The sequence below is a fragment of the Orycteropus afer genome, unplaced genomic scaffold, assembly GCF_000298275.1.
Source record: "Orycteropus afer afer isolate SDZICR_OR568_19922 unplaced genomic scaffold, OryAfe1.0 scaffold00214, whole genome shotgun sequence".
Classification (NCBI taxonomy): domain Eukaryota; kingdom Metazoa; phylum Chordata; class Mammalia; order Tubulidentata; family Orycteropodidae; genus Orycteropus; species Orycteropus afer.
In genome coordinates this window covers 4687975-4699532 of record NW_006921801.1, presented here as the reverse complement: position 1 = coordinate 4699532, position 11558 = coordinate 4687975, and the positions used below count along the sequence as shown (strand labels likewise).

The 11558-nt window shown below is 38.6% G+C and overlaps 1 protein-coding gene across 1 annotated transcript in view; it reads right to left on the bottom strand.

Moving 5' to 3' along the window:
- The window catches only part of KTN1 (kinectin 1), a 143428-nt gene that overhangs the window by 107990 nt on the left and 23880 nt on the right, over positions 1-11558 (bottom strand). The window contains exons 5-6 of the mRNA XM_007948366.2: positions 9509-9625; positions 6310-6450 (exon numbers count right to left, since the gene is read on the bottom strand). Coding sequence (XP_007946557.1) covers positions 6310-6450; positions 9509-9625 — 258 coding nt within the window. The remainder of the gene's footprint in view (positions 1-6309; positions 6451-9508; positions 9626-11558) is intronic.

Here is an 11558-nt window from a genome sequence, read left to right as displayed (position 1 = left end):
CCAGAAGGTTGGTGGTTCAAACCCACCAGCCACTCCTCAGAAGGAAGGTTGGGAGATCTACTTCCGTAGTGATACTGCCTTGGAAACTCAAGGAGGGGTGGCTATGAGTCAGATCTGACTCCACTGCAGTGAGTTTGGTTTCGTTTGGCTTGGAAAGAATAGATTTGAGAGGAATTCTGATAAGATGGAGGAATAGGCACACAAGCGACACAGACCCTCTTCAACAAAGAAAAGAAAATCCAATTGACAGATACAGAAGATAATCCTGGAGACCAGAGCTTTGAAAGAACTATACAGAAGTGGATTCGGCACCTAGTGGAAAAACCTGAACAAAAACAGTGAATACAGAGATGGTCGGAGCTGCGGACTGTCAGCTACTCTGATGGAACCAACAGCCTGAATATTTCCAAGTGGTGTTGGGACCTGAGAATTGACCTGAAGATCAGCCCTGGTCACCAAGGGCTGCAGGGACAACTGCGCTGGTGGCCTATGACTAGGAAGGGAAACAGCAAGAAGGGAGACAACCTGAACTTTTGACTTTCCGCTGTCCAGAGGGTGCAGCCATTTTGATTGTTTACACGCGGCAGCCATTTTGGATATATAAAGTGACCGAAGGCACAGCCATTTTCAATGGGTTCAAGTGACGGCCATTATAGATATTTAAAGTGACCAAGGGTGCAGCCATTTTGAATGTTTACAAGCGTGGCCATTTTGGATATTTAAAGTGACCGGGGCACAGTCATTTTGAATCTTTACAAGTGGCAACCATTTTGGATTTTAAAGTTATAGCATTCTCATTCGCATTCCAGGGACCTAAGAATAGGCTCTGTTTGCCAAGGTCGGCAGGGACATTCAAGAGGCTGACAACAAGAAAGGAAGCAGGTGGTGAGTGTATAAGTGCTGTCAACTGGTGAATAGAGGAGCACAGCACAGTACCCTGCTTGCATAGATAACACACAAACAAATCAAAACTAAAATCATGGGCAAGTCACTCAACATAAAATCACCAATTAAATATAAACACAAAAATGCCAAACTGCCTCAGACACAGCAGAACATCACAGTCCACACAAAGAAGCAAGATAAAGCAGGAGAAACAAGGGACCAGGATAGAGACCCAAAACACATCTCTGAGGAAGACGCATCACTGGAACTCCCTGATAAGGAATTCGAAAGAATTATATTTAGATATCTTCAAAGGACTGAGAGACAGATCGAGGAAAACAGACAAAAGGATTGAGAGACAGATCAAGAAAAACACAGACAAAACTTCAGAAGAATTTCAGAATACAAGAACAAAATGATAAAATAAATGAAAAATTAGAAATGATTCAAAATCTACAGATAGAAATCCAGAAGATTAATGCTAAATTGTCAGAAATAGATAATACATTGAAAGGGCAAAGGAGTAGAACTGATGCAATGGAATGAGACTGAAGAAATCCAGAAGATTAATGCTAAATTGTCAAGAAATAGATAATACATTGAAAGGGCAAAGGAGTGGAACTGATGCAATGGAATGAGACTGAAAGCAAATACCTCAATACGTCTTTGGAAAGAGATCAATCAGGAAAAAGATCAAAACAAAATAAAGAAAGCCTAAGGTTCATGTGGGATACCATCAAAAGGAATAACCTACATGCCACTGGAATTCCAGAACAGGAAGAGAAAATAAAACCACTGAGAAAATTGTCCAAGATTTGTTTGGAAGAGAACTTTCCTGATATGATGAAAAATGAGAATATATCCATTCAGGAAGTCCAACGAACCCCAAAAAGGTGAGACCCCAAAAGAAAATCACCAAGACATATCATCAACAAACTTACCAAAATCAAAGACAAAGAAAGCATCATGAGAGCAGCACGGGAAAAATGAAAAGTTACCTACAAGAGGCAACCAATAAGACTAAGCTTGGATTTCTCAGCACAAACCATGCAGGCAAGAAGACAATGGGATGGTATATATAAAACCCTGAAAGAGAAAAAGTTCCAACCAAGAATTATGTACCCTGCAAAACTGTCCCTCAAATATGATGGTGAAATTAAGACATTTCCAGATAAGCAGAAATTAAGGGAATTTGTTAAAATCAGACCAAACTTACAAGAGATGCTAAAGGGAACCCTTTGGACAGAGAAGCAACAACAGCCAACAACAACTGTCCATTAACACACATGATGATATAACCCATATACCAACCCAACTATGGAAGTGTCCAAAGTAAATAAGCCTACAAGATTGTAAACAGGGAACCAGAGACACCAACCGACAAATGAGGACAACTACAAACCAAAAAGAGGGAAAAAACTGTGTTGTTACTGAACTTCTAGATGGTAGGGATGTCAAGACAACTACAATATAGAACAGAATGTGCTAAACTTGGGAAGAAAACTATAAATCACAGGGTAACCTCAAAGAAAAATGATAAAACTTCACATCAAAATAAGAGGACCAGCACAAATATTTAGCAAATACTAAAACAATAGCAACAAAGGAAGTGATAACACAATTCATAAACAAAACAAGCTCAACATAGAAAATTATATAGAACAAAGAAATTGACACCACGAAAAAGAACATAACAAAAATGATAGCAACAAATTCATATTTGCTGGTAATTACATATCTGGCAAGGGACTTACCTCTAAGATTTATAGAAAACTCCAATGCCTCAACACCAAAGGAATTAACAATCCAATTGAAAAATGGGCAGAAGGCATGAATAGACACTTCACCAAGGAGGATATTCAGGTGGCCAGCTAATACATGAAGAGATGCTCACAATCACTGGCCATCAGAGGTGTAAATCAAAACAACGAGATACTGTCTCACCCCAGCACTGATGGCAACGTTCAACAAGACAAAAAAAAAAAAACAAATGCTGGCGGAGATGTGGAGAGACTGGGACACTCATAAACTGCTAGTGCGACTGTGAAGTGATACAAACACTGTGGAAAGCAATATGGCGATTCCTTAGAAAGCTGGAATTGGAGATACCATTTGACCCAGCAATCCCATTACTAGGTATATATCCTAGAGAGGTGAGAGCCAACACAGGAATAGATATATGCACACCCACATTCATCACAGCACTATTTACAATAGCAAAAAGATGGAAACAACCTATGTGCCCATCAGTCAAAAAGTGGATGACCAAACTACGGTACATACACATAACGGAATGCTATGTAGCACTAAAGAATAATGTAGAGTCTGCAAAACACCACATAATATGGATGAACTTGGAGGACATTATGCTGAGGGAAATAAGTCAATCACAGAAGGACAAATACAGTATTAGTTCATTGTTGTGGAGGGTCAAGGAAAGGTTTATATATAGAAGAAAACTTTCTTTGTTGCTTGCCAACAAAGAAAAGTGGAAGGGGAGGGGAGGGAACCTACTAAAAAAAAAAAATGTACTGACCCGTGTCACTTTAGTTTTATGTATTTCACTGTACATAAATTATATTTCAATAAAATGCATTAAAAAAAAAAACAGAACAGATCTGATGCACTGAACACCAATGACCGAAAATGAGAGGAATTGTGGGATGACATCAAGAACATCATCTATGAAGAAAGCAAAAGGTCTTTAAAAAGACAGGAAAGAAGAAAAGACCAAAATGGATGTCAGAAGAGACTCTGAAACTTGCCCTTGAATGGAGAGTAGCTAAAGCAAATGGAAGAAATGACAAGACAAAAGAGTTAAACAGAAGATTTCAAAGAGCAGCTCGAGAAGACAATTATTATAATGAAATGTTCAAAGACATGAAGTTGAAAAGCCAAAAAGGAAGAACTTGCTTGGCATTTCTCAAGCTCAAAGAAATTAGGAAAAAAATTTAAGCCTTGAGTTGCAATACTAAAGATTCTATGGGCAAAATATTGAATGATACAGGAAATGTCAAAAGAAGATGGAAAGAATACAAAGAGCCACTGTACCAAAAAGAACTGGTCAATGTTCATCCATTTCAGAAGGTGGCATATCATCAAGAACCAATGGTACTGAGGGAAGAAGTCTAAGCTGCACTGAAGGAAGTAGCGAAAAACACTCCAGGAATTGACGGGATACCCAGTGAGATGTTTCAACAAACGGATGCCATGCTGAAGGCACTCACTTGGCTATGCCAAGAAATCTGGAAGACAACTACCTGGCCGACTGACTGGAGATCCTTATCTGTACCCATTCCAAAGAAAGGTGATCCCACAGAATGCGGAAATTATGGAACAATATCATTAATGTTGCATGCAAGTAAAATCTTACTACAGATAATTCAAAAATGGTTACAACAGTATATTGACAGACAATTTCCAGAAATGCTGGCTGGATTCAGAAAAGGATGTGGAACAAGGGATATCATTGCTGATGTCAGATGGATCCCGGCTCAAAGTAAAGAATACCAGAAATATATTTACTTGTGTCTTATTGACTATGCAAAGGCATTTGGTTGTGTGGATCATAACAAATTATGGATAACATTGAGAAGAATGGGAATTCCAGAACACTTAATTGTACTTATGAGAAACTTGTACATAGATCAGGAGGCTATCATTCGAACAGAACAAGAGGACGTGCATGGTTTAAAATCAAGAAGGGAGTGTATCAGGATTGTATCCTTTCACCTTACTTATTAAATCTGTATTCTGAACAAATAATCCAAGAAGCTGGACTATATTGCAAAAGAACATGGCATCGGGATTGAAGGAAGACTCATTAACAACCTACATTATGCAGATGACACAATTTTCCTCGCAGAAAGTGAGGATGACTTAAAACATTTACTGATGAAGATTGAAGACTACAGTCTGCAGTATGGATTACACCTCAATATAAAGAAAACAAAAATCCTCACAACTGGACCAATAAGCAGCATCACGATAACTGGAGAAAAGACTGAAGTTGTCAAAGAATTCATTATTACTTGGTTCTACAATCAACAGCAATGAAGACGGCAGTCAAGATATCAGATGTCATACAGCACTGGGCAAATCAGCTGCAAAGGACATCTTTCAAGTGCTGAAGAGCAAAGATATTTCCTTGAAGATTCAGATGCACTTGACACAGAGCCTGGTATTTTCAATCGCCTCATATGCATGTGAGAGCTGGACAATGAAAAAAGAAGACCAAAGAAGAATCAATGCTTTTGAGTTGTGGTGTTGGCGACAAGTGCCGAAAGCACCATGGACTGCTAAAAGAACTAACAAATCTGTCCTGGGGAAAGTGCAGCCAGAATGTTCCTTGGAAGCAAGAATGCCAAACTTTGTCTCACCTACTGCGGTCATGCTGTCAGAAGGGACCATTACCCGGAGAAGGATATCATGCTTGGCAAAGTGGAGGGACAATGAAAAAGGGGAAGGCCCTGAACAAGGTGGACTGACAAAGTTGCTGCAACGATCGGCTCAGGCAAGGTTTGTGGGGTAGGCACAGGACCGGGCAAGTGTTTCGTTCTGCTGTATATGAGGTTGTTATGAGTCGGAAACAATGCGAAAGCACCTAATAAGAACAACAACAACAAGGGAGGAACAACTCAGAGAAGGGTGAGAATGGCTGCACAACTGAAAGAATATTATCAGTGTCAAATTGGTAGAGGTTTGCTATGTATGTTCTCAAAAACAACAATAAAATAAAATTTAGAAAAATTGAAATACTAATATAATCACACTGCTATAATACTTAAATTCTTACTGGATCTATACTCTTCAAGTATATAAGGCCTTTTAAACATGGTTTACCTCTCTAGATCTTTTCTTGATAAACATACAAGCCCTAACTCCCAAATACTGTCACTGTATTTCTCACAAGTGTTATCACTGGACATCCTGTACTAGAAACATCTGGGGTATACTCATTAAAAACCTCAGTCCTAGGCTCCAAACCAGAGCCATTAAACCATCATCCCTAGGAATAGGACTAGGGAATCACAACCAGTAATTGTTATACTCAATGGAATTTCAGAATCTCCGCTCCATGCCACATGCACATTCCTTCACTCCTTTACCTGACAACGCCTAATTGTTTCACATGCAGTCTGGATATCACCTCTATCAAGCATTCCCCATCAATCCTTCTCTTTCCCACCTCCCATCTCCATAGTTCCAAAGCACCTGACGCTTACCTGTGTAATAACGGTCCATTTACTTCTCTGCTTCCTACCTCCCCACCTCATCCCCATCTAGAAAAACTCATTACTAAGGATAGGGATGAGTTTAACTCGTCACTATATGCTGCTTGCTTAGCACAAGGCCTTGCACACACTTATAGTGTACTGACTAAATAAACACAAACATTTTGTTTTCAAAAGAATGAAAATATACCTTCAGCTGCATCTGTTGAGTCTCTTGATAACTGACATGCATTTTGTTTTGAAATACATTATGTTCTTTTTCTAACGTTCCAATCCGATCTTTCATTCTTGCTATAACCACATTGCTTCTTTCTTTCTCTGTCATCATTTCCTGGAAGAGTGAAACAGAATACAAATTATGAAAAACTTATTAAAAGTAAGTATGATAAGCTATGGGACCTCTGGTGGCATAGTGCCTAAGGCATTCGACTGCTGAAGGCTGAGAGTTCAAACCCACCAGCCACTCCTCAGAAGGAGGGTTGGGCAATCTACCTCCGTAGTCATGCTACCTCGGAAACCCAAGGAGGGGACGCTATGAGTTGGCTCTGACTCAATGGCAGTGAGTTTGACTTGGTTTATGATAAGCTATGAAAATGAGAAAAAAAAATTTAATTTCAGTAAAATGACCATAAACTGAAATCACAGGTACTTGGCAAAACCAAAAGGATTTAGAAAACCATAGTCTTCTGGATCTCATTGGCTCTTCACACCAATTTCCTTCATAAATGCTTTGCCACTCTGTTTATTGTCAATTAAAATGCATTTTGGCCAGGAACAAAATTTGTTTCTTTCATTCATTGTTATGTCTTAAATTCTATATCCCCAAAAAGGAATGTTGAAATCCTAACCCCTCTACCTGTGAATACTGGTATGTTTGCAATAGGGGTTTTCTATTGTTGTGTTAATAATGAGACACCAGACTAGGGCCTAAAGAGAATACAGACACAGAGAGTCACACAGAGGGGAAACAGACCATGTGAGAACCCTTTAAAAGCCAAGGAATGCCTGGGACCACCAACAGGAGGGACACATTCCCCCCACAGAGCTGACGCTCTGCTTTGGAATTTTCGCCTCCAAGGCTCTGGGACAACACATTTCTGTTCTTTAAAACTAACTCTTTTTGGTACTTTTGTTATGGTAGCATTAGCAAACTAAGCCATTAATCAAGGCACTTTTTCTATCTCCCAATAAGGTTTAGTCATTTTTTAAAAAAAAGCACACATTTTGGTCTAAAAGTTAACATCTGTAAACCTAGAATAAATTTTGTATCTAACTTAATTACAAGAAAGCAAAATAATTAATCCTCTATTACTCCCAGGTACTAGTTCCCTTGTAGGATGTGGAAAAAGTAGACCGGGCGGGGGGGGGAGGGCGGGGTGTTCCTAGGGGAAGAGAGTTACATAGTAGAATGGAAGTCTGAAATAAGCAAAAGTAAAAATCAGAAAACAAAGCTTTTATCATCCTTTCTAGTCAAATCTTCTAGAAGTGATTTCATTTTGTGTTGTATTATAAACTCCTAGAACAAATATTAATTATGAAACTGTAAGAAAGCCAAGTAATTATAAAGTTACCTGTAGTCATGTCCTCTGCTATAAGAAACTGTTTGACAAAATTTAAAATTTTTATATGATTTATGGTTGCTCTTAAGAGTTGATTCATTTATATTTTCAAACTTTTACTGATACATAATCTTGTTGTTGTGGTTAGCTGCTGTCAGATTTCAACTCACATCAACCCCATACAACAGAGTAGAACTACACTATAGTCTTCTTGGCTATAATCTTTATATAAACAGATCACCCACTCTTTCTCCCCGTGAAGGTGCTGTGTGGGTCTGGAACCACCAACCTTTCTTTAGCATTTCAGCATTTAACTACGTGCGCCACCTGGGCTCAATTGTACAGCTCAATACTTGTTGCAGTGGAGTCAATTCCGACCCTACTGGGCAGAGCAAAACTGCCCCACAGAGTTTTCAATCTTTACAGAAGCAGACTGCTGCATCTTTCTTACAAGGAGTGAGTTCAGACCACTGACCTTTTAGTTATTGGTCAATTACTTAACCACTATGCCACAAGGTTCTTTCAGAAAACTAGTCTTATAAAATTATACTGAAGTTTCTAATATAAGGAAAGAAGCTTATTTATTTTAGTAACAACTTTTATTAATCTTAATTTGGCCAAGTTTTCCCACTAATTTTTTTTTCTTCAAATCCTCATAAAGGCTGTGATAGTTAATTAAGGTTGTGTGTCACCTTGGCTGGTCCATGATTCTAAGTGGCTTAGCAGTTATGATGTAGTCACCTCCATGATGAAATCTGCTGTGAGCAGTCAATCAGTTGAAGGGGAGTTGCCTTCAGGGTGTGGTCTGCTTCCAGTATATATGAAAAACTTTGGGAAAGGTGTCTGGTTTTCTGCTTATTTTGGACCCAGTATTTGGCTCGTCATCATCTCTGGTTCCTGCCATGTTGCCTGCCCATCTTGTTATTGTTGCCTTCAGAGCCTGGGAGCCAACAATCTGCCATTTTACCTTCTGAACACTGGACTCTTTAGCTTCTAAAGCCAGCAGCCTGCTACACTGCCTGCCAATCTTGAGTTTATCAACCCCTACAGCTGTGTGACTCAGGAGAAGCTTGACATTTCACCCATGGACTTGGGACTTGCCAGCCTCTACAACTGCGTGAGCCATTTCCTTGAGATAAATGTTAATGTCTCTGTCTCTATGTGTGTGTATGTATGAGCGTCACTGGTTTTACTTCTCTAGAGAACCTAGCCTAAGACAAAGGCCATTCATTCTCATAATGACATCAAGTAGCAAGGTGATTTCATAAATAAACCTCACTATTCTATTTACTCCCCAAAAGGAGAAACAAGCACTTCAGGGGGAATGAGATCATAATTTCTATAGAGTTTCAATTCTGTTCTCTCATCTATGTGATGTTCTAAAGATTTTTCTCTACTTCTCAGACTACAATTTCTAGGATTTTATGATTTCCATTGATTAAATAAAAATATTTATAACAAGAACCTCCACAAATAAACTACCTATGTGAGAGCCTCCCTTTATTCTATAAATTGAATTCAAATAAGATTATACCAAGTTTTGTGCTTCTATAGAGAATTCTTCTATGTTAGATCCAATTAAACCATACAATATCCAAATACTTCTGTAATTCAGAAACTAGGATATCTATAAGTTCTGTTATTTTACATTCATAATTCAAATGTACATTATATTATCATCAAAGACTGAGACAAAAAAAAATACTGTCAGATAATAACTTTTTGGCTGGGCATAAACTTGTTACACAAATATACTAGGGACAATTTCTAAAGTTTTTTATGTGCTTCTTATACAACAAGTATGTCCCTTGAATGTAAGAATGTCTTCACCTGGGTTAACTGCTTACACCGATCCTTCGCAGCAGCAGCATCTTCCTTCACAGCAGCAAGTAGCTTCTCTTTTTCTTGAAGCTGATGTATAAGTGCAGTTAATTCTCCTTTAGTAGACTACAAATGAGAAGTCAATACAGAATTAGTAATAGTCAGTATGGGTTTATGAAAGTGAAGTAATCAAGTGTTCTTGGACCAATGCAGAGTTCTCTGTTACATATGTAGAATAATTGCCAAATACTGGTCAGTGAACTATCAGAAACATCGATGTATGGTTATGTAGCCAATGCTAACTTGGGGACAGATACCAATCAAGAAACAGATTTTCACAAAGAATTACTGAACTTTCAGTTTTAAACCCAGAGTAAGAAACAATTTCCCCTTCTCCTAGAAGATGAAAAGGAGTATTATGAAACCAAAATACAAACAATCTTCAATGAAACAGTTATTTGTAATCCCAAAGTATTCTTTCAGGGAACACTATCAAAAGCAGTGAAGATCAAACACAAGTACTTGACAACCCAGGCACAACAGGTTACAGAGGGGTCATGCATGCATAGTTCTCCAAAGTTAACAGGGGCATACCCTGAAAAGGCAAAACCAGCAACCCCCATCTGACATCAGAACAAGTGCAAACACTAAACACAGGAACTCTCTTAGAAGGAAGTCTTAAGAAACAGAGGAAAGGATGAAGAGGAAATAAAACAAATTTCACTCAAAACAAGCAGCTATTGAGTAAGGCAGAGAGATGATCCAAGAAGAACATCCCTCACTGAGAGAGAAGTATAGGTTAGAAGGAAACAAAACAAGATCTATATAACATACAAGAAAAAAGAAAAGAATACAATTAGAAAAAACAAATGGCAGATGAAGAACAATCACCAGGAAATAGCTGTCAAAAGCAGATAAAACTTATGATGAAAAGTAGCACCTTGATTTTTAAAAATCTAATATAGTAGTCATCTCTGGAGAGCAAGAGCAAAGAACAGACCCACAATAAACATCAGAGAAAAGATGATTAAGGTAATAGAATGAGGTGAAACATGATCTAGCAAAACTCAAAGTAGAAGTAAAAGTAACATCATTCCAGAAACAGAATCCAATTACAAGCAGCAAATAGGAAGATATACTGCTGAAAACACAGTGAAGGCCATACAGTCTAGAATTGATACAAGTAAATAAAAAGAAGTAAAAATAAAGGTGTTTGGGGTTTTTTAATTTTTGTTTTAGAAAAGAGCTAAAACATGGAAGATAATGGTTGGTAAAGGAGATCTTGGAGCTCTGGGAGCATAGTGGCTAAGGCACTTGACTGCTAACCAGAAGGCTGGCAGTTCAAACCCACCAGCCACCCCTCGGAAGGAAGATGGGGCAATCTACTTCCGTAGTGATAATGCCTCGGAAACCCAAGGAGGAGTCGCTATGAGTCGGGTCCGACTTGATGGCACATAACAACAACAACAAAGGAGATCTAACATGTTCATAACTAATATGCCTAAAAGAACTGAAATTTTATGTATTTAGATAAAACGTCCCAGAAATAAAAACTGAGTAATTTAAAGACTGAAAAGACATACTATATCCAAGTGGAACTTGATACATGAGTCAACAGCCAGCTGTATTATAGTAAAATTATTGAACTTCAATGAAACTGAATCGTATCATGTTAGTACAACAGGGCAGACACTGGAAAAATCCAATGAATAATAAGCACTAGACTAATTGCCCATAAAGGAGCTCTGGTAGCATAGTGCCTAAGGCACCTGACTGCTAACCAGAAGGCTGGTGGTTCAAACGCATCAGCCACTCCTCGGAAGGTCAGGCAATCTACTTCCATAGTGATACTGCCTCAAAAACCTAAGGAGGGGTCGCTATGAGTTGGGTCCAACTCGACGGCACGTAACAACTACAACAATTGCCTGTAAGATGTTTTTATGTGAGAGTAATGGTAAGCACAGGCGTAGTACAGAGTAGCAGGCTGGAAGAGCAGGAGGAAGGGGTGGAACCCAGGAAGCCAAAGAGAAGAGTGTTCAGCCAGGGGGCAGTTTAAGCA